Raw genomic sequence first — 21,726 nt, 5'->3', positions numbered from 1 at the left:
CCTTCGCGTAAAAAGTTGTACATGTGTACTTCCTTCCCTCTCTATCTGTCGAAATGAAATTGCTTTTACGCCTGCTGCTGTTGGGGCTGCATTTGCTGTTGTTGTTGCATCAACTGCGCTTGCTGCTGCTGCTGTTGCTGATGTTGCTGTTGCGCAGGTGCGGCTAGCGACACGGCTGCGAGGGTATCAATTGTCTGTGACAAAGGAGTGTTAGTTCTACTTGCTGCAGCTGCTGCGGCGTTGGCCTGCTTCTTCTTGTTCTTCTTCTTACTCGGAGTAGGAGCATTACCCGCAGACACCTTGCTGGTCATCTCGCCACCGCCAGCATCCGCGTCAGGCCAGTCGAACGTCCAGCCTCCGCCGGCAGTGAACGGAACCTTCTTGATGAATTGCGATACATCTGCTTGCCTTCTCAATGCCTCCAAGTAACCTGCTACCTCTCGGAGCACATCCCCTTGCATTTGCTCTGGCGTAGCGCAGAACTCGGGGATCTCTAGGAGGTTGTGCGGCTGCGCACTCGCCTTGAGCGAAGAGTCGTCAATCAGCACTGTGTTGTGCTGGCCGAAGCGACTGCCGGCCTCATAATCTGGATGGAAAGACTGGATCTGACTTCGACTCCACACAAGCTTCAGGTTCTTGTATACCTGTACGTTCTGCTGATAGTTTGTCGGCGAGAGTCCAAAACTGTCGCGGGCCCATTGAGCAACGAGCTTCGACCGTAGATCGTTGTCCAATGCTTGGCTGACTAGAGACTTGACGTTGTCTGGCCTCGCGCTCGACCACACCATGACCTTGAAGTTCTCAAAGAGGTAGCGCAGGAAAGGCTTCAGGTATGGGCGCTCGATCATAGTCTTGGCGTTTTTATTGGGGCGGAAGAGCACCGTGCCGTTGAGATCCAAAATTACCAGCATTTGGCCCGGTGTCTCGTTGGTGGTAGGCTCCGCAGCGGCCTGGTCCAGATACTCTTGCGTAGGCTGCGGCGCAGGGAGCATGATCTTTTCATCACCATAGCGTCCCTTCTTTTCGCCGGCCGCTTTGGGTGCCTTGGGTGCTTTGGGAGTACTGTGAGGTTTGTTAATTCGAGAGCACTTGGCTTCAAACGAAGCAATGCGGTGGAGGGTACCATACTCTTTCTGCTTAGCTTGCCCGTTGGCAGTAAGCCCAGACTTTGACTTCTTGCCTGGAGGAGTTGGTGCCCTGTTCTGAGTATTAGCGGTGCGGCTCTTTGACTTTAAACCCTTCAACAAGGCATCGAAAGCATACTGTATGTCCTCGTTCCTCGCTCCATGCGGGAAATTGGCCTGCTGTTGCATCATATGGTAGGGCGGGCGGTTCGGGTACATCTGGTTTTGCTGGTGAGGCATAGGCGGGGGCCCACCGTGATGCGCCTGATGTCCGTATGGTTGCTGGCCAAATGGCGGCCCACCAAACGGCGGCTGGCCATGAGGCGGCATGTGTGAAGGTGGGCGCCCCGCAAAGGCCTCTGGACCTAGCGGGAAAGGAGGCGGCGGCGGTGGGTGATGCGGGTGGCCGTTCTGCACCATCCAGTGGTGGTATGCCATGGCTTGCTGGTGAATTGCGAAGTCATGGTGCTGGTTGCTGAACATGTGCGGGGGCTGCTGGGGCGGCGGCGGAGGCGGCGCAAAGTTCTGGTTGAAGAAGCCATTCGGCGGCCCGTATGGTCCTGGTGGTGGTCCCTGGAACTGAGGAGGGGGTGGTGGTGGAAGCTGGTTCTCGAAGGCGCCAAAGCTCTGCTCGCGACGGTCAAAGCCGCCCGGGCGGAAGGGCATCGCATTCGGATTCCATGACTCGTTCATGCTGGCGCTTGCGGAGGCAAAGAGCGGGCGCCCGTGAGGAGTGCTGTCTCGACCTGTCTTGGTCTTGAAGTTGTCGGTGTTAGTGGAGGAAGTTGCGACTGGAGCGCAGTGGGGGATGCTGTACCGAGCTGATGCGACTGCGGCCATGGAGCACGTGCGATAGCGACAGACGCTCGGCGGGACGGGAGAGGTGAGCGGTGAAAAGCCTGGTGAGGTGAAGACGGAGAGCACGCAGCATGAAGCCCAACGGTGGAAGGCGCACTCGAAATTTGGGCGCAGTTGCCTGTCTGTCGGCCCTGTCGGCGAATCAAACCCCCGGCAGGTGGGGTCCACAAAAATGTTGGTAGACCGCGGCGAAGAAGAACGCGACAGGAACCCGATACCAATACACCCTCAACAAGCGCTTTCACGGCGACATCCTCAAATCTAGGCTTTACGATGGTGCTCGCAAGCAAGTTGGATCGCACTCTGCGCGCAGCCGAAGACAGCTCAGACGCCGAGAGCTACTACGAGGTCACCGACCGATCCTCTTCTGCGTCTGTAATCGAGGCAGATGAGGGCGGTAACGTGATTAGTTCAGATGGCGAGGAGGATAGAGAATCAGGAGACGAGGATATGGTAAGCCTCCAAGACTTCTACTCTGCCAGCGCATGCCGCTAACATCACCAAGTCAGACGCCTCCGACGATGACCAAGTAAAAGCGCAAATGAGCAAAGTCTCTTTTGGAGCACTAGCCAAAGCACAAGACGCCATTTCAAAACAACAACCCGCAGACCGAAAGCGAAAACGAGGCGACGACACATCTAAATCGCAAGAGGACAAGCTGGAAGCGTTGAGGGAGCGGTTACGGCAGATCAAGGCTGAAAAGCTTGCGAACGGTGCACAGCCCAGCAAGAAAGCCAAGACGGACAAGAAGAGCAAGAGCAAAAGTGAGAGCAAACGAGACACTCAGGAAGCCGACGAGGATGGAGACTCCGACTCCGACGCAGCTCCAAAAGCGCGCTCGAGCAAACACGCACCCGCTGTCCAGTCGAGCAAGCGTGCGGTGTCACGTAAGCGGAATGTAGTCGATGTGAAGAAGCCAGTCTTCCGTGACCCCCGGTTCGACAATGCCTCAGGACCCCAGCCGGATGAGTTTGTGGTCAAAAAGCGTTACGATTTCCTCAACGACTACCGAAAGTCTGAGATTTCCGAACTGCGCCAGACTATAAAGAAGACGAAGAACCCGGTCGAGCAGGAGCAGCTGAAGAAGAAGCTACTCTCTATGGAGTCGCAACAAAAGGCCCGCGAGAACAAGGACAAGCTACAGGAGGTGACACGGGAGCACAAGAAGAGGGAGAAGGAGCTTGTCAAGGAGGGCAAGCAGCCTTTCTTCTTGAAGAAGTGTAGGTCCACTCAGTTCCCTCGTCTCAACATGCATGTACTGACATTATGTTCCAGCCGAGCAAAAGAAGATTGCATTGGTCGACCGCTTCCAGAACATGAAATCGAAGCAGCGCGAAAAGGTCATCGAACGCCGTCGCAAGAAGGTCACGGCGAAAGAACGGAAGAACATGCCCGACGAGCGCCGTACTGCTCAATAGCCTGTACGGGCAATTTTCGAATACTTTCAACCTTCGTCGCCTGCAATCAAAGATACCCCTTCTTCAACGATCTGACAACTCTGCTATCGTCTTCTTTATATTCATTCTCTTGGACAGTGACTTTCCATCATGTCACGAGTAATTGATGAGTGCACGATCCGATTATCGTAAGATGCGGCGTCAACCATCGCGTTGTCCGCAGTCAAGCACAGACAGGGGATGGAGATCTAGGGCGGCCTAGATGAAGCTTTCCCCAGATCTGCACTAGTCAGGTACACCTCAAGCCTCACACCAACCCATTCCATCGTGACGCATTGTCCATTCGATACGCCACGAAGTCCCTGCGTGTCTTTTGTAGATGTGCTAGAGTTTTTTGGGTTATCTGATCAAGCATTGCAGCGTTTCCATTGCGAATAGACCTATTCGAGTCAAGTTTCTATCCACAACTTGGCAATCCAGTAGGGAGCTTACACTTTCGCGGGTTTAGATCGAAAGCCATTTCGCTTCTGTGGTCAATGGAGACTTGCAAGTGGCAGCAATGGAAGCAAAGTCGCCGTCGGAATGCCCGAATGACCTCGTCTGGCCCTGCTTCAGCTCAGCCATCTCGAGCGCCACGAAGATGGCTCTGTGGGTAAACCTCTTGGAGTTGTATATATGCTGTCGCGGTCTTCTAGTTTAAAATTCACTCAAGTCATCTTCTTCTCCAGTGGCAGGAACAAACGTCCACAGTCGGCCCAGAATCGGAAAACTTCATCAAGATGCGCACATCCATCACCTCCCTCCTTCTCTCTTTGGCAATTGCCAGCTCAGCTCAAGAAGAGATTCCCGGACTCACTGACGTCAAAGATTCGGGGTGTCAACTCATTTCGCCTCTTGTCGATGAGCTGCGAGCGGTGCCGACAGCTGCGGAATTCTGTTCGTCGCTCCTGGCCATCCCGACCGTCACCGTCACTTCTAGCGCAATAAGCACATCAACTGTCATTTCAACTACAGACACCCTTGAGACAGCTGCACTCACGGAAACTTTCACAAACACCGACGAGACTACAGTCACTGGCACTACCACCTTGACAGCCGATGCAGTCTTAGTAACCATCACCACGTAAGTCACCTCACGTGGATGCCGCATCTACACACCCTAACATGCCTAGGACTACCGAAGTACAGCTATGCCCAGCGACAGCAACGATGGTAACTGTGACAGCCGAAGCACCCGTCAAACGCGATTATGTGCCGACGCTCAGTTCCACCAGCACATCATGCACTAAAAGCAAGAAGCCTTCAACTACTGCGACTCCTTCATCTACATCGACGAAATGCTCGAGCACAGCGAGCTTGCCGGTCGTGAAGCCCTCCAGTGCGGTAGAGGCACTATCGTCGCAAACGCTGAGAACAGTGCAAGCATCGCATTTGGCCTACTCAACTGCATTGCAGGCGTCGTACACGTACTCGAGCGCGATAGAGCCGGCTTACTCAACTCTCTCAAGCATCGTGGAGTCATCGGTCGCAGCGACTTCAATCGCTATGGAGACATCTTCTACAATTACCCTCAGCTCTGTCGAGGCTTCTTCCACGGCACCTTCCAGCACCACAGAGTCTTCTTCCATCGCACCTTCCAGCACACCAGAGTCCTCTGCCATCGTACCTTCCAGCTCCATCGAACCATCATCTACACCCACACCCATCCTCCCACCCCCAACACTCTGCCCAACCGCCCCAGAAAGCCTTCAGCAATACGAATGCGCGCAAGTCACTAAAGCCTGCGAATGCCTCTCTCTCGCAACCCATACCGTTACTGTAGTCGTCAGCAGCACCGCCACCGAAAGTAGCATCTCGACTTCTACCGCCTTCACCGAAACTGTCATCACTGTGACCACGACAGCGACACAGGAGATTGCTGCGACGGAAACTTTGACCCCGACTATGACGGTTGTTGCAACGGCCACCACTACAGCAGGACCAGACTTCCAAACCGATCCTAACAACTGCGGCGCGTGTGGTAATGTCTGCGCAAGTGGCGGTTGCGCTCGTGGGCTGTGCACGAACCCAAATTGTGCCCCCTCTTCCTGCACCAAGTATGTCTACTGCGGTTCGGGATGCATCTGCGGTTCCGTCGCTGGAGGTGGCGGTCTGTGTGTGCCGGGATCTACTTCCTGCAACAGTCCCCAGTGCAAGGTCAATGAAGACTGTGCGACCAATCAGCTGTGTGTTGTAAATACGTGCTGCAGAGGTGGTGGTGGTATTTGTGTGAATGCGGTAACTACATGTTCCAACGGGAATGCGCCGAGAGCGTTATTTGTTAGAAGACCATCTGGCGAGACTATTATGGGATGAGGGATGTATAGTTCCCGTTATATTTTCTATGTGTAAACTTCACCGTAGATTTAGTTTAATATCAATTTCTGGTGTCAACAGTGGACTTATGTGTACAGTGGATAGGCATTCGAAGATGATGAAGGTAATGATGTTACAATTGCAAACTTTCAACTACAGAAAACCCTAATCCCTAAAGGCTACTAAGACATTATTCTCTCTTTTTCGAAGTGAAAGTTACCAAGAAAGAAGAGAAAGATGGAAATGTCCCGAAAACCCCAGATCCCAAACGCCGGATATATATTCCCCCCCTACAGAGCAGAAATCATGCAAATTGAATCCAAATGTGAAGGTAAGTGGCGAAAGACAAGACGGCCCAGCCTACGCGCGAAGAGTACCGTAGTCGGCATTGGTCATCTCATTCGGCATCTCCTTGAGGCTGAACTTCTTAAAGTCCTTGACAAGACCATTATCCTTGCTCTTCAAGTCCTGTCCAACGTCCTTGCCACTCTGCTTCGACTTAGGCTGCGGGCGTTTGCTCTCATTAGTCGGGCTCTCGACGACGGTATCCTCAGAGTCATCTGCCTCCTCCGCGCGCTCAGCCCTGACATCATCATCGATCTCCTGCTCAGCCTCCTCATCCAACTTCGCAGTCTCCTGCTCCACATCGACAAGGTCCTCAGCCTCAGCCGGCTCCTCGCGCGCATCAGGCACAACCTCCTCTTCAAGACGCCAGTCCTGGATCGCCTTGATGATGTCGACGGCAAGCTGTCCGTTCTTACGCAGTGCCTTGTCCCAGTGCGCAGGGATACCCTTCTCGATAACCATCATGCGCGCGACAGCGTGGACGAGCATGTGGCGCATGGGACTGCCCTCCTCGGTGTTTGCGTAGATGTACTGCACGCGACGCAGACCGGGGTAGCTGTCGCTGTACTTGTACCATTCGCGGACGACCTGCAGGACGTCGGCGACGAGGCCGGGTATCTCGAACTTCTCGGCCATCAGGTACAGGTCGAAGCAGACGCCTAGGTCGGCTTCCTCGCGCGGGACGGGCAGGGAGGAGCTGTAGAGCCAGCCGACGAAGGTCTTGAAGGGCGCATCTTCTTCGTCCGGGAGCCCGAAGGATTGCGTGCGCGACGCTGAGTTGGCTTTGGAGTAGAAGATCTTGCGGAAGAAGGGCGAGTGGTAGCACAGCAGTTTCTCGTGCAGGATCCAGTGCGTGTTCTCGGAGCCGACGTAGATGTCGACCATGGAGCGGGAGAGGAGCCTGTGGTTGGTGTGTTAGTTCGTTACGCAAGGCTTGGTAATGCAGACGCGCAATCCCATCTCATCGCGAACGCGACGATGCGCGTCGCGGCGTATTAGATGCCGAAATAACGTACTCATGGAGCTGTTTTTCCTGTACGCCAGACATGACTTCTGCGGTTCTATCTCGGTGATGTGATGAGATGATCAGCGACCGTTGACGATCGATTATCCGTGTTCCCGTCGGGTGACGATGCGCGAGAGCCTCAAGCGAATAAAGTTTCAACGTCCCAACGTCGAAATACCGTAGGAATTAGTAAAGTGGTAGATGGTATTAGATGCAGCGTAGATGGCAAAAGGGTAGAAGTAATGCAGGACAAAGAAGATGTGGCAGTGCCAACTTTAAGACCCATTCCCAAACCTGCGCGAGGTGGCCTTGTCCCAGCCCCGTATGACGTAGCTTCTTTTTCCGTCGCGACCAGTCGTCCAAAAAGAGACGGGTATGATGCACGTCTGCTGCGCCAGGCGGCACGCTTCCTTGACCCGTACCCCTGTTCTTGTTTTCTCCCGCCCCGTCGCACATTTGCATCCCCGCTTAGTTTTACCCGCTAGCCAGGCATCGACGAGATCGAGAACAACTTAATGCGCATTTTCATCCATCCACTGCCAATGCAGGTTTTGGGACGGCATTGGCGTTGCATGTCATTTCGCTTTTGGATGATGCATGTGTGCGATACGCGCTGTGTTGGGAAAGGGGGGGCTGGGTGTGCGTGATTTAGAGGGATGGCATGCGTAGGGGTACGGGGATTGGGTAAGTGTGACGTTTGACTTGTGGAGATGCGGGCTGCCAGGCGTGTTCTGGCCCAGGTAGGCAATAGATTGGTGAACAGTAGTTCTGTCTGTTCTTTGGGACGGGCTATTTCTTGTCTTCGATGGCTTCTCAGCCAGTCACTGGAGATTTGGGGTTTTGCGCGATCCTGCGCTGGTCATCTCCTTCAGATTGCCCGTCCGCATCCAGACGAGGACGGAATGCGCTCCAATCACGAAACGATGTGCTCGACGCAGGGCAACTATGGTGCTTTTTTCTTTTGCAAGAACTTGTGATACTCCAGCCTCACCGCTGCGCCGGTCTCTGCGCACTCATGGGGTGCTTTTCCTGCACCCTGGCAGGCAGTCCCCCATCAATTTCGACATCGTAGTCGCGAAGTCTCACAAAACTACTCAATTAGTTTCAACTTCAAACCACACCGCGAATGCCAACTCATCGCCTAGATCCCAACCTCTTGATTTCCTTCCTTGGCTGAGCACTGCTCGAGCCGCCCCGTCGCAGCCTGGTCGCCGATGCCTACCTATCAACAGCCAGGAACATGCCAGCACCCCGCATTGTGCTAATGCGGGTCGCACTTGACATCGCGTGCTGTTACTCTCTTTAGAGCTTGGAGTGTTCAAAAAACAATCTACTGACATCGTACTCGCGATGCGCAAAAGGTAGTGTGCACCAACCCCCCCGTTACTTCCGCACAATGCGCACAACACCAGCCTCGTTCTTCGAAACCTCAACATTGCTCGTATCGTGAAGAAAAGGGAAAAGAAAGAAACCCTCATTTACGGACAATCAAGCCTTATGCCTGGCCGTCAAAGCCGAAGTAAGAGACTTGCGAGACCACCTGGGCACACCCGCCATCCCTTACCACATCACTGCTTCGAGCGTACCAGCCCCGTTTGTTATTACCACCTTTTATACTTAAACTTACAGAGTAGCAAGATAAGGGTGAATCAATGTGAATTTACTAGCAGATTAACACAGTCACCGTCGTCCTCGTTGTAGCATGCGCAGTGCCTAGCGAGTATCAAGGTGTGACAAATTCAGCCTTCGTACTATAAGTTTTTTAACTTTACCGTTTCTAGAGCTTTGTATAGCTTCCACAACTCAGATTTTGAGGTCAGAGCGGGCTTGAATAGACGCAGAGTAGCATAGCTTCTACACGAATCAAATCCATGGAATAACAGCCCTTCCGCTGTCTCCGTCCTTTATCGTCACGTTTAACAATATTTAATATTGCTACGAAAGGACTTTCTAGATCTCGACCCGGAATCGTCTAATTTTCACAAGGAGACATCATGACCGATCTTAACCTACCAATACAACACAACATGCGACACCCCCATTCCACACCGGTGCCACAATTCCCTCTTCCTCCTCCAGTAATTTGAAAGCCGTGCAACGTAGCTTTGAGCAGACATCAAGGGCGGTCACCTTCTGCGTAGTTTGTCCGAGCTCTGGCTTCGGATCCGAAGGATATCTCCGTTAGGTGGCGCAATCACCACATGAGGCAGTTTGTCGAGAGCCGTCGATTGCTGGTGTCGGATCCGAGCCATGGGTCGTGGGCCTGTTGCTTGAGGAGGTTGAATAAGCTATTGACGAGGTGAGAGAATGTGCGCTGTCGGGATGTCGCGGGGAAAGTTGGTTGAGGAGCACATGGATTGAAGCTGATATCACAATCTATATTGTTACTATCTTGCAACCTCCGCTTTACGCGGTCATAGGTGCCGAACAGAATGGACACAAGGAGTTTATTCGTATTTGCAAATCTGGAATGAATGCTGACAAGAAGGTCCAGGAGGCCAGAACAATGAAAAGGCTAGTTGCTAGCGAATAGAGTGGTATCCTGCACTGCATCAAAAGACCTCTTGTCCCTCGCCGAACCATGTAGTGCAGATCTCAACGACGAGGCGTTTCCTCTTCGTACATCAAGTGCATCTTAGTCTTCTTTCGTTGTTATCGTCGACCAAGATAACTTAAAGTAAAGAGCAGGTTCCTCTCGGTCGAAAATGATGTGTACACTTGGTCTACCCGCTTCACCTTATTCACTAACGTTCTGACCCGGTCCTTAGTTTATTAGTAGTAGGTACTTGATACCTGAAGAGGCTACACAGTGCGCTTGGAGTGTAATGCTCTGTTACAGAATTCCATGGTATCAGCCCTTAATATCGTGAAGTCCTCCTTGTTAGCTTTTCGAACTAGACAGCGGAGTAATGTCCGAAATTTGGTGTTCATTCTCTTCTGTTAGGGCAGTGAGTAGTAATCATACACTGACAGGGTGCGAGAAATCTACGACTGAGGGTGATAGCTTATGTTCCGAAGTGTCTTTACCTTAGACTCGTCACTATGGGGAATTTCGCGGATACCTTCATTTCTCTGTGCTCGGATGTCCACCATCCCTACACTGCTGAACCGGTCTAATTTTAAGTCACACAGAGAGGATCTTGATACACTCGGCATCGTGTTGGAAATTACGACGCGACACAGTGACGCTTTTAACACGCGAAACGAGTATCCTCTTCGAAGCATGTCGTAGCATTACCACAGCCGTCTTGAAGACGCGCAACTCCGAAGGGGATGGACTAGCGTCCGTCGCACGGTGTCGAGATGGATATACGCAGTGATACGAAGCGGAGTGAACTACGCATACGCTAACTGGACAGTCAGCCCCCAAGTGAACAATGACGACAACACCGCTACGGCACCTGTTGAGCGGTCGCTTGCGCGGTGATCTCCCGAGTGCCGTGTCCCGCCTTCTCCTGAACGGTTCGTTGGGTGAGTCCAAGGTCTTCGGGTCGGCCATTCGGTGCCGCTTTGGGAGTTGCGTTCGTGTAGTCTTCTCGCCCGCGATGCTCGTTCCACCGGAGCGTCCATGTTGTGAGCGGAGTGCGTACGTAGAGCCAACACTATGACGAGGGCGATCCTGCAGCCGATCTGCTGTGTATCATCGACACGTCCATTCGGAGGATACCTACAATGCTGGGTGGTAGTAGCACTGCAGACAGCGTAGTGACATGTTACCGTCGCACAATAACCGTTCGAAGCAAAATCTCCGAAGTCTTGTCGTTCGTGCGCGCGTAGGCATCAAAAGGGTGATCTAAGTTCTCGCGCGATCTGCCTCCGATGAAACAGCCAGTTGGGAATAGACTCTGGCGAACGCCAAAGACCCTGATCGCCATTGTGATAGTGAGTCACTGGCGGTGACTCAGTGGCAAGCCTCGTCGACGTTGCTTTTGTTCAAGGCGCACGACAGAACATGATCTACGCCGCAGATCAAACATCCATCTGACAAGCCACCCACACGGCGATGTTCCTCCGGTTCGATCCCAATCCGTCCAACTGCATGGCGCTGTCCACCTCGGTACGACTACGGAAGCCGACCAAGTATTGGTACAACGACAGATGCTCGCCGCAACGGGTGCATTCGGCTTGAAGCGGGTGCGTGAACGTGAAGTGGAAACGTGGGACGGCAGATCTGCGTGACGCAATTACCCAGCGAAGAAGGTCGCACACGGGTATTGTCGTGCGGGCTGCATCTGGGGCAGCGTAGTCGGGCATTGTGATGAGAGAAATAGCAAGGGGCGCAGGTGCGTTGGCAAGGTTTCTGTGCCGCATGCAGTTTGCAGGCTGTACACGTTGTGTGCGGGCCGTCAAGCATGTCATTTGCCGAAGGTACTGTCACTTCACTCGACCTGTTCACTGCTCTGCGCCACAAGAATAAAGCGTCGGCTTCATTCCCGAGCGTGAATCAAGTACCTCTGGACAGGGTGCCAAGAGCGTTTATGTGAGACTTGTCCCAACAGATGGCAGTAATTGCTCATTCCCAAGGGCAGGGTAATGGCACGCGTGCTAGAGTGCAGCATGGCTAGAGGTAATACGATCACTGCCCAAAATAGAGCCTTGGGCGATCCTTTGCTTGATTGGACGGAGTGCGACAGACAGCCCTATCCCGGTCGCTCGGTTGGATGCAGCAGGTGTTAAGCCCCACTGGTTCCATATTGGAGAAGCGATGGTGTGATTACCGGATGCGGATGGACTGCTGGAAATTATCCTGGAGGGGTGTCGAGTCGGTACCTGATCGACCTATCGACTGGGGATGTGGAAGAATTCAGAAAGACCGGCGGCTGAGCGGAGCGGACAGTAGCGAGAGGAAAGAGTGTCACTGATGAGATGAGCATGTGTAATGCACTTGGCGATATATCAGGGTCTTGCCGTGATGGAGAACAAAGAAATGATTGGCATTTCACGGGAATGTGGTGGTCGGCGACGAAACGCGACGGACAGTGCTAGCCGAAGCATGGCTGGAGGATAGCGGCAGAATCGAGGGTCTAGATAGACACGGCATTGAGGCAGTTTCTGCGCAACGGTCGGAGAATACTTTGTAGGATGTGACTCCGGTGGTGGGCGTGGGAGCTGTGGCAACGGAGAGTGTATGTTTCAGAGTTGCGGCTCTGGTGAGTGGGCTCTTTGTGAGAGATGAGTCAAGAAGGAAGGAGCGACAGGCCGTGGTGAGGAAGGCGCATTTGGAGCCAGGAGAGGCCAGGATGCAGAGGACGTGTGACAGGCAAGGAGCGCTCAATCCCAGGACCGGGCGAACGTTGCCGGCCACGTGTGAGAGATGCCGACGCCAGACCCTGGTTGTGGGTGAATGACTAAGGGCAGCCCCGACACGGCGAGGGGGCGAGATTGTGAGAAACAAACATCGGCTAGCGCTATTGGAGAGTTGGCCTCGCTGAAACGCGAGGCCATGAACGATGTTCCTGGCCAATTAATCCTTTTCCAGTCCGTGTCGATGGCAGCTGCTTTGAGCGTGGTCAAACCGCTGATGCGCCGGCGTGAAACAAGTCGAAGGCTCGTCCAGGGCCGGTCGGCAGGCATGCGCTGGCGGGGGTGCGATTGGCTGGGGGCGCCATGCAGCGCGTTACAGGCCCATTGCCAATATTTGGTGTTGGCCAGTCGTGGTGGGTGAGGGTTACGGGCAGCTGGGACGGCGCGGTGGAGTAGTCAGCCTCGAAGCCTGCGCATAATAGTGCGCACGAGATGATTGAGGTGAATGGAGGAAATATTGGCGCAGAAACGACGGTCGCAGGTTAGCAGCGCAGATTTTAACAGTGGGCGCCATGGATGGCAGGCCGCGGATGCGAAACAGTGGGTTGGTGGGTGGCGTGTGTCTGGTGCAGCGAGCTCCCGCAGACGACGCGACCATCTGCTCGCCCTAGGCGTCCCCAACTGCTGCAGCGCATGGAGGGCCTGGCATCGAGGCTCGCGATAGGGCGGCCCACGCCAACCGCCCCCCGGCTGGCGTCTGGAGGCACGTCGTCTACTGCATGCCAGCCGCTGTACCCAAGGCTCCCTGTGCAAACACGAGTCTGTGCGGGCCATTTTTATCCCCTCCACACCCGCGCCCCAAAAGAGCGCGCTGTGCTGTTGCTTCTCTTGTCGACTGCGCGCGCTGCTCCTACGTCGAATTATTTCTGCCTCTCCGCCCCAGTGCATAACGCGCGCCCGCCCATCCCCCCGGCTGCGCCCGCTTAGTGTTGCACCAGCCTCTAACCCGCCCAGGCTGCCCGCAGCCCTCGACGCTTCGTGTAGCGGACTTCCTACAAGACCCTGCCACCTCACCCTCCTACAATCTATCTGCCCCTCCCACCGCAACCCACGGACGCCCACACGCGACCATGACCACCGTTGTCGCCAATCCCCCGGCCCCTGCCCAGCATGCGGCACCGGCGCCCACTGACGGCGTCGGCTCCTCGAGGACATATGCTCCCATCGCGCCCTCGACTCTCTCTCCCCACCAAGTGACGCCCAAGTCTCGCTCTCAGCTGCCACCTCAGGATGCTTCACCTACCTCCTCCAGTCCAGGTGCACACCACAGAGCCGAGACCAAGCCCTCACCTTTTTCGTACGTCGTTTAGTCTTTCCTCAAGATCTTCTTCCTCGTCATGCCGTCCTCCTTCGGCCTCCTCTCCCACCTCCACCTCCATGTCCCCTCCCCACAGAGACATCATGTCCCTCATGTCTAACCGTCCCTCCTCTCGCAGGTCTCGCGGCCCAGCCCCCAAGATCGTCGTCAAGAAGGAGCCCACGTCGCCAGACATGCCTGCCACCACCCGGCACCGCCCCCAGCGCCTCAACCTAGCCAACCACAACATCGTGCACTCCTCCGGTGCCCTCACCGCTCGGCCCTCGGGCCAGGGCAGCGCCAACCTGCACGATGTCGGCATGGCCTGCCTCTCGCCCGGCTTCCACACCCAGGACCCCGGCATGCGCGAGCAGCTGCAAAGGAGCTTGGATGTAAGAGAGCGTCAAAGGCAGATCATCGAAGCGCGTCAGAAGGGCGGCAAGGGCGGACCACCCCAGATGGAAGACACCAGGAACACCGAGATTGGTGCCTTTGGACGCACAATCAAGACTCCTTCCACCTCCCGCCGGAAGGGGCCACCACCGGGTCTCTCCATCGCGCCTCCCTCGCATGAGACTTTCTCGAGCGACCGTGTAATCCAGTCGGCGCCGATAAACCAAACCTTCACGGGTCTTCGCGGCAACGCACCTCCCTCGCGACAGCTGGCCAATGGCCCATCCAACCTGTCGCAATCATCACACATCCACCACGTCCCCGCACAGCAGACCAGCAACCGGTTACCGCCCATCTCAGACGTCTTTCCTGAGCCCCTCGGAACAGCGCGCAACCCCTACCACCATGGCAGCCCCGGACACTCATCGCATTCCAACGTGCAGCCCCCAATGCCCTCACCGAGCTTTCCGCCCCCACAATTTACACAGCCGCCCCCAACCTCAAGGCCCCGCGAGTACAAGTCCGCAGAGGAGGCTGTTCAACAACTATCCGGGGGCCGCGAAGATCTCCTGCCCCGTCTAGTCCACTACGGCGGCCACCAGCCCCCAACACCCCCGTCACCAATGCCCAAGACCGGACAATCAGCCTACCCATCGCGGCCTGATCTGCACCGCAGTGGCAGTTCACGGAGACGCGGCCGCGACGAATACGAACAAGACAACGGTACCCCGCCGCTGGGTCGCCAACAACCTCGTCTCGGCCCCTTCGGAGCCGGACGGGACTCACCAGAAACTCAACTCAAGAAGAAGGAAGAATTCATTGGACTGTGCGCAAGAGCTTGGGATCTATTTCACTCATGATGATACCCGGCCTCGGCTTTGATCTCGATAATTACTATTTCAGCGACAAACTTGCAACTTATTCTCATCTTTACGGCGCAACATCACTCTCGCTTTACCACTATTATTCTTCAGCCATGCAGGTTCGCTTTCAACGCCGCAACTTATTACCCCTTCGTATTCGCAATGTTTGATTTCAATACGTCTTTGTAAAAAGCGCCAGCGGTCTAATTTCAGACCCGCAGGGTTATACCCAGACACACGCACGCACCGCCATTTCCATATGTTGTTTCCTTTTACCATTTTCTCAAACCTCGAGTTTGAGTCTATTCTGGAGAGATTATGTTCATATGAGTTCAAGGATGATGGGCATTTTCGGCAAAGCAACTGTTTTGCTATACGTGGCTGAGGCCGTCTTGAAACACACCATGTCTCATGACCATTCTCACTTTTCTTCCTTTCCTTTTTTCTCTCTCTCTTTCTACTTCGCCACTGAAACCGAGACTCCTTTTTGAGGCGGTGGATCTTTTTTTGGTTCTTGTTTTGGCATATCCCGAATGTGGAGGAAATACCTTTTTCGATTTGTTGAGAATTGTGTGTTAATTCTGTTAAGCACGCGCAAATGTCTAGTGGATCGGCGGACAGAGAGGCAGGACAACAGTTAAATCGGAGTAGCGCTCACGCACAGTGACGCACTTTACCCTAGCTGCCACAATAAGAATGTTCAATTTTTGCACCGATTTTACAAACTATGATGGTTTCGGTGCCGTGACTACGTGGTTGCATGCGTTGATTGGTGACACGCGACAATACCTTAGTTCCACTTAACTAGACTGCGGAAATTCCATTGGACGACAACACATCGTATTTCCTAGTCTTGCAAGTCGGTGTGCTTCATACATGTACCTCAGACAACGAATGCGCAGAAAAGGCACCGAGACAGTCTAGCCCCCCGGTATACCAAGACCACCGGATTCAACCTCACACCGCACACGTGAGACTACACGTATGTATGCAATGCTAATCATGCCCCCTGTTCTCCACTCAACACACGCGACAATAGCAATGACGTGCGCATCTCAAAATAAAGTGATTGCGATATTCACCATACCCACGACTTCTCCTGTCCATCATGTTTATCATTTCGTCATCGTAGACCTTGTCTCCTCCGCGGATGTTGTTGATCTCTGTCTCTCCCCACTATTTCTTGTATCAACATGCCTGTACGAGCGCGAAAATCGTAGATCTACTTGAGATCGGAATATGCAGCCCTACGCCGGGTCTATGTAACAGATTGATGAGCATACAGCGGGTTGGCAGTTGTCACGAGACTACCATGACCGACCGCGTTTGGCGGGCAAATCGCATCAATCCATGATAGACAGGTGGAACAGGGTAGGAGACGGAGGGACTTCGGGGGGTTGGCAGGTGTGATATGTAGATGTGATAGATGTAAAGTTGGTGATCTTGAGTGTCTTGGTGATGAGGGTGATTCGGGATGTGGAGGACAGGCAGCATGGACAGAACATCCATCTCATGCGAGAACGACGCATTGCGGTGATGATCTTGAAAGCAATAGTCCAGTTACGCACCGTCCTTGACAACAACATCTCGGGCGAATACTCACGCACGACAACCATCCACCATCGTATCGCAATTTTTCTATGATCAACCCAAGGATACCTCTCCCCTCTCCTCTCTCCTCTCCCTCCATCACCGCATCATCATCCATTGACATCCAAGTACCAAGCTTACCAAGCTACCAATTTATCCCAGCACCTAGCACCCATCACTCGAATTCCCCACTCTTCACTCGCTACAGCCTGTCGCAGCACCCTAGCTAGTTTCGAAACAAACGTCGTTAGTACGTGAGTCAGTTTCAATTGATCAATTTGACGCAGGGACCATCATGGGTCTGTTCTTTCTGCTAGTGCGTGTGTGTGCTGGTCAGGGATAATCATGAAACAGCCGCCTCTTAGCTTCGGAGGTGGGCGTAAAGCGGAACGGGCTCAATGCTAAGGAGATGGGGGATGATTATGAAGGTATTGCATGGGATGGGGTGGGAGGGGGTGGGAGATGAGAAGGGTGATGGGAGGGTGAGTGGGTGATGTGCTATGGGAGATGGGAAGGAAAGGCGGGAAATGTTGTTGGATTGGAGATACCCGCGTGTATGGTCCGTTAGCCTTCGTCAAAACAACAGCCGTAACAGACCACCGCGGTAGTAAACGTCTATCCCGCCATCTAGCGCGTGATGCGCGATGGAAAACGTCACCGTCACGTACGTTGGCTAGGTGAAAAGGCGCGTTCAAGGGTCGAGCGCCACAGAAGGAGGGATACGTCGTATTGTCAAATCTACATCGGGCCTCGTGACCTCAATCACCACTTTCTTACCAGGACCATGCGGCTCATCAGACAAACCAGGATGTCCCCACGTCCGTCTGTCTTCTCGAATCTCGCTGACAGCACGTATCTCAGCAGCGGTTTCCCAGTCCCTCAACTCGGACACGGTCGGTGCTAACATGTCAGATCTGACGATTACATATGCGCATCGGCATGGGCATTGCGCGCTTGATGACCTCTTCTCTCTTCTCACCGCCCTGCGCAAATCAAATATTGTTCGATAGCTTTCTTCGCCAAAGTTCCGTGTTGAGAAATCTTTTGAGTTGACAAGCTGTGCAGGGACTTCTGTGCGCGCGACGCGTCTTGACGGTCTTGTTGATGGGCTATTGAATTTTGAATCGCCAGCAGGGTTCGGCGCCCGATGTAGGTCCTTTGGCACGCGGAAGTTTCCTGGGGTGGGCGTGCGTTTTTCGGTTTCTCGCTTGGTCGGTTGATTTGCCGGAGGCACGGGCGTGCGAGATGTGGGTGGAGGTGGAAGCGGAAGAAGGCGCTTCTGGAAGGAGGTTGATGACTTTAGGTGCTGTTGTGATGGGCTTGCAGTATGGCAGCAACGTTCGGATGACTATAACGTTTCGCGCGTTCGATCATCTGCTCATTGATCTCGGCCCCAACGTCGACCAGAAATCGAACCATTGATACCAGCGATGCATCGGCAGCCGCCCACAAGGCATGTTCATTGACGATAGCTCCACGTTCGACCAGGTATCGGCACAGTGCCTCGTTCTCCGTAAGCACGGCGTGCGCCATCAGCCTGTCTTCTGTCCACCTCCAGTGCTCCTTGCGACCACTCGATGGGAGCCGCGGTGTGACACGCATACCGTTCTCTACCAACATGCGCACTATATCCAGACGCCCTCGTTTTACAGCTACTTCCAAACCATCGTTGTCAAGGACCCTGGCATCCGCACCACGGTTCAGAAGCAGGCGAAGGATTTCCTCGTTGCCACCTTTGATGGCTTGTTCAAGCAGACTGTCAGAACCAGTGTAGGAGGCTTCAGCTCCTCGTCTCTTGACATGCGCCTTCTGTTTAAGTAAAGCTCCTTGCTCGACAAGTCGCTCTGCTATATCGACTCTTTGCGGGCTCTTCCGTGCGACGAGACATAAGAGTGTGTCGTGTCCAGGATATACGGCTTTGATACCATGGGTTTTCATCGGACGAGAGGCTATCAGGCCAAGGAGCTGAGTGACGAAATCGGCCGATGGACTCTTGAAGACCCCGGACACCAGTATATGCTCATTCAAACTGTGAGTGCGATATGGCCCCTTTCCGGGCAAGTCCCAACGCGGCTCCATGATGAACCTCACTACGTCTAAATGGCCCCCTCTCAATGCAGCCTCAACGGCTTCATGTCGATGATATATTGACTGTTGTTTGAAACTCGGATGCAGGAAAACCTTTTCGAGTAGCGCCGTGTTCCCGTTCTCAGCGGCAAGAGAGGCAAGGTCCTGTTTACAGTCTATTGTAAATCGTCCATTTTCACGCGTTCCGCACGGATTCGACCAGGGAGTGAGACAGTGCGATATGATCTCGTCCAAGATGGGGTCATTGAGTAGAGAATTTACTCCTTCTGGACAGTCGTTGAGTATGGCCATCTCCAGAAGGCATGCTTGATCGTACATTCGACACTGAATTCGGTCTTTAGAACGTGCTCTCGACAATATGCGCACTGGATTGCAACAGAAGGCATGGATATATTGTCGCAAGATCGTGTGCAGTGTTTTCTTGTTAGTTTCCTGGGGATGGCTAATCCGGCGAAGACGCTCGGCTGCGCGATATATGCGTTCGCATATCTCCACATGGGCCCATTTCTTCCCTATGATCTTGTTGGTGAGGAATGTCTGCCAAAAGGCGACAAACTCGGGCGAGTGGGAGAAGCCAAAGCGATATCCATGTACGTCGTCCAGTAGCTCGGATTCTTGGAGCGCATCCTTCACTTGTTGAGAGAACTCCTCTGCCGAAGAATTAGCAGGCGGCATTACGGCTGCGCGTTAATTGCTGTTGCATACTGTTCACCAGCCTCAATCGTAACCCTCGCTTGAGACCTCTGACATTGACGGCGTGTATCAAAACCGTGCGCAATATCTCTGCTGGTAGTGCAAGGAGGTTTGCCATAATGCGAGTGGCGGGGTGGTGGGGGAATATGGACAGGCAGGCGGGATGTTCATCTGGGGATTACGCAGTTGTACTTGCCTTTATGCATTACGCTAGACCAGTTTCACTCCAGGCATCAGGCAACAGGCAACGCCACCTGCAGCCACAGATCAGAAGAGGCGAATGGAATACACTGACGCGCAATGTTTCTGATAGCTATCGTGATGCATTCTAGCGCATTTGACATTGCGAAGGTGTTTGACTTGGATCGTCTCTCACGACTACTGTACACTGCATGCGTATGCGCAAGCTCGTCGCTGCATCGCCTCATACCCGGAAAATCCTGAACAGATCTGCACCTTGCACTGAGATGAAAACATGCAAAATAGTCGACCCAAGGCCAATGTAGGCTCCAGGATGATCGAACTCATCCCTCGTTTAGTATAGTAGCCTCCGGCATCTCTGCCTTCCAGTCCCTCACCGCCCTCGTGATTGAGACCTCCGTACCTCGATTTCCCTTCATCCGCTCGCAGGAGTAGAAATAGCGGGGCCAGACATGGCCGTTCTTGTCCGCTGTGGCAGCCTTCGTCAGCGACTCCATGGGGGAGAATGCGAGAAGTCTGATGTTCGAGCCACGGTCACCCATATATCGTACGATGCTGTCCGCTCGGGCTTGGAACGCGTAGCGCTGCTCTCCGCTCTCAAGAGATCGGCGGAAGAAGCGCATGAACTCTCCTTGGCGGTGGTAAGCTTTGCGGTAGTTAAGCGGGTTTGTCAAGCGTAGTAGCCGCAGGCTTTTCTTGCTGGCAATAGCGCTCAAAGCCCTCTCGAACTCGGTTGATGCTGAAAGTACGGATGTTTTCTGGCTGAGGAAGTCTCCTTCTGGAGTATCTGGGTCGATCTCGTATAGGTTGAGGCATAGTTGCTCTAGGCTTGGACATGCGATAGCGATCTTCCGCATATCTTCTGCGCTCATACATCTGGTGGCGTCTTGCCGGTGGGTACCTCCGTTGACAATGAGTAGGTCCGTGAGTGTCTCCCCGTGGTTGATGATGCCATCGACATCGATCTTGACGCAATTACCGCACTGGAAGTGTAGCTGGCGCAGTCCATGGAAAGAGAGTAAGAACAACCGTAGCTGTAGCAGGATGTCATTCGACGAGACCTCATGCGTTCTGAGAAGCCGCAGCTTCCTTAGAGAGGGTTCTCGCTTCTGGAATTCAGAGCACATAGCTTCCAGCAGCTCAGCGACGCGTCCGGTATCAACAAGGACGAGCTCGGTGAGGGCAATAATGTCTATCCGCTGGAACATGGTGCCAAAAGTCGCAGGGAGGATGAGAGCACCGATATGAAGGCTGCTTAGTTGAAGGTTGACCTTGTCCGACTGCGTCGTGTCTGATCCACCTTGTGGGACTGCAGATGTCGTATCGACCCCGAAATGGCCTTCTTGCAAGCTGATTGACGTCGACGTGACAGGTTCACTCTGCATCATATGGATATGCGTCAGCTTAGGACATCGCACCCATAGCTTCCGAAACTCTCGTGGGGTGAGCGTATTTATAGAGACTTCCATATGGGTGAGGCTTGATAAGGATGAACCAGTCCAGGGCGATTGTAATATCTGCGACATCTGGGTACCAGGGATGATAAAATGTTCGAGTTTCGGGTGTATCTGCAGTAGGAGCTCGAGCGTACTGCAGAGGTAGAGGTACGAAGTCAGTATATGTCTCACATGCACTTCGTACAGTCAGAACTTACCTGATAGGTACCCCACTTCCGCTCTTGAAGCCACATAGTTGTCCGCGAGAGATAGCAGCGAGTAATTGTGGCAGTTGGTCTGCTTCTTTGAACGCGTTTGGTCGGTCGAGGAGGTTGATCTTGCGGACGTGCTTGACGATGTTCGAGGAGGGGGATGCTAAACCGCGCACATTTCGTGAGCCCGGGCCAGTCTTGACGAGTAGGTCCGTGGTAAAAGTTTCCCACATGATGGGCATCGCGACGACGGCCCAATCCCTGTTTATGAGCGAGACTGCTTGCCGATCCTTGAGGAACAGATAGCGCACGACTGCGCATTTCAGCTCCGCGGGCAGTCGGCCAATGTGATCTGTCGCCATGTCTCGTATGAGCCTAACCAGGTCTGCAGACTACACTGCGATTGGAAAAGTAGATCTGAGTCTCCAGCGTCGATGTAGGCTCCAGGGTGTTTAGATTATGCCTTGGTCAAGGTGTCGGTGGGCGCCGTTAACCTGGGTGGACCGCGAGGTGTCCGCGATGTTTTGGGCTATCGAAAGAACGCAATCGTGAGAAACAGTGAGG

At 53.8% G+C, this 21,726-nt stretch overlaps 7 protein-coding genes across 7 annotated transcripts; 2 read left to right on the top strand and 5 right to left on the bottom strand.

The window, feature by feature from the left end:
• Positions 1–65: 65 nt before the first annotated feature.
• Positions 66–1,817, bottom strand: J4E86_004467 (uncharacterized protein; the record flags this gene model as incomplete). Its single annotated transcript, XM_051445006.1, has 1 exon — positions 66–1,817. The coding sequence occupies one exon, from the start codon at positions 1,815–1,817 to the stop codon at positions 66–68; it is 1,752 nt and encodes a 583-aa protein (XP_051304631.1).
• A 438-nt stretch (positions 1,818–2,255) lies between these two features.
• Positions 2,256–3,400, top strand: RRP36 (rRNA biogenesis protein rrp36; the record flags this gene model as incomplete). The annotated part of the gene is made up of 3 exons (XM_051445005.1): positions 2,256–2,435; positions 2,488–3,202; positions 3,258–3,400. The coding sequence occupies 3 exons, from the start codon at positions 2,256–2,258 to the stop codon at positions 3,398–3,400; spliced, it is 1,038 nt and encodes a 345-aa protein (XP_051304630.1).
• Positions 3,401–4,626: 1,226 nt separating this feature from the next.
• Positions 4,627–5,040, bottom strand: J4E86_004465 (uncharacterized protein; the record flags this gene model as incomplete). The annotated part of the gene is made up of 2 exons (XM_051445004.1): positions 4,627–4,771; positions 4,874–5,040. 2 exons carry the CDS (start codon positions 5,038–5,040, stop codon positions 4,627–4,629), a joined length of 312 nt encoding a protein of 103 aa, XP_051304629.1.
• A 1,054-nt stretch (positions 5,041–6,094) lies between these two features.
• On the bottom strand, positions 6,095–7,127 carry J4E86_004464 (uncharacterized protein; the record flags this gene model as incomplete). The annotated part of the gene is made up of 2 exons (XM_051445003.1): positions 6,095–6,980; positions 7,096–7,127. 2 exons carry the CDS (start codon positions 7,125–7,127, stop codon positions 6,095–6,097), a joined length of 918 nt encoding a protein of 305 aa, XP_051304628.1.
• A 6,332-nt stretch (positions 7,128–13,459) lies between these two features.
• Positions 13,460–14,939, top strand: J4E86_004463 (uncharacterized protein; the record flags this gene model as incomplete). Its single annotated transcript, XM_051445002.1, has 2 exons — positions 13,460–13,686; positions 13,826–14,939. 2 exons carry the CDS (start codon positions 13,460–13,462, stop codon positions 14,937–14,939), a joined length of 1,341 nt encoding a protein of 446 aa, XP_051304627.1.
• Positions 14,940–17,831: 2,892 nt separating this feature from the next.
• J4E86_004462 (uncharacterized protein) lies at positions 17,832–18,470 on the bottom strand (the record flags this gene model as incomplete). Its single annotated transcript, XM_051445001.1, has 1 exon — positions 17,832–18,470. One exon carries the CDS (start codon positions 18,468–18,470, stop codon positions 17,832–17,834), a length of 639 nt encoding a protein of 212 aa, XP_051304626.1.
• A 1,367-nt stretch (positions 18,471–19,837) lies between these two features.
• Positions 19,838–21,524, bottom strand: J4E86_004461 (uncharacterized protein; the record flags this gene model as incomplete). Its single annotated transcript, XM_051445000.1, has 2 exons — positions 19,838–21,104; positions 21,169–21,524. The coding sequence occupies 2 exons, from the start codon at positions 21,522–21,524 to the stop codon at positions 19,838–19,840; spliced, it is 1,623 nt and encodes a 540-aa protein (XP_051304625.1).
• Between the last annotated feature and the right edge of the window lie 202 nt (positions 21,525–21,726).

This window comes from Alternaria arbusti, assembly GCF_024043155.1.
Source record: "Alternaria arbusti strain BMP 1465 chromosome Unknown scaffold_4, whole genome shotgun sequence".
Lineage (NCBI taxonomy): Eukaryota > Fungi > Ascomycota > Dothideomycetes > Pleosporales > Pleosporaceae > Alternaria > Alternaria arbusti.
This window is presented reverse-complemented; position numbering and strand designations above follow the sequence as displayed.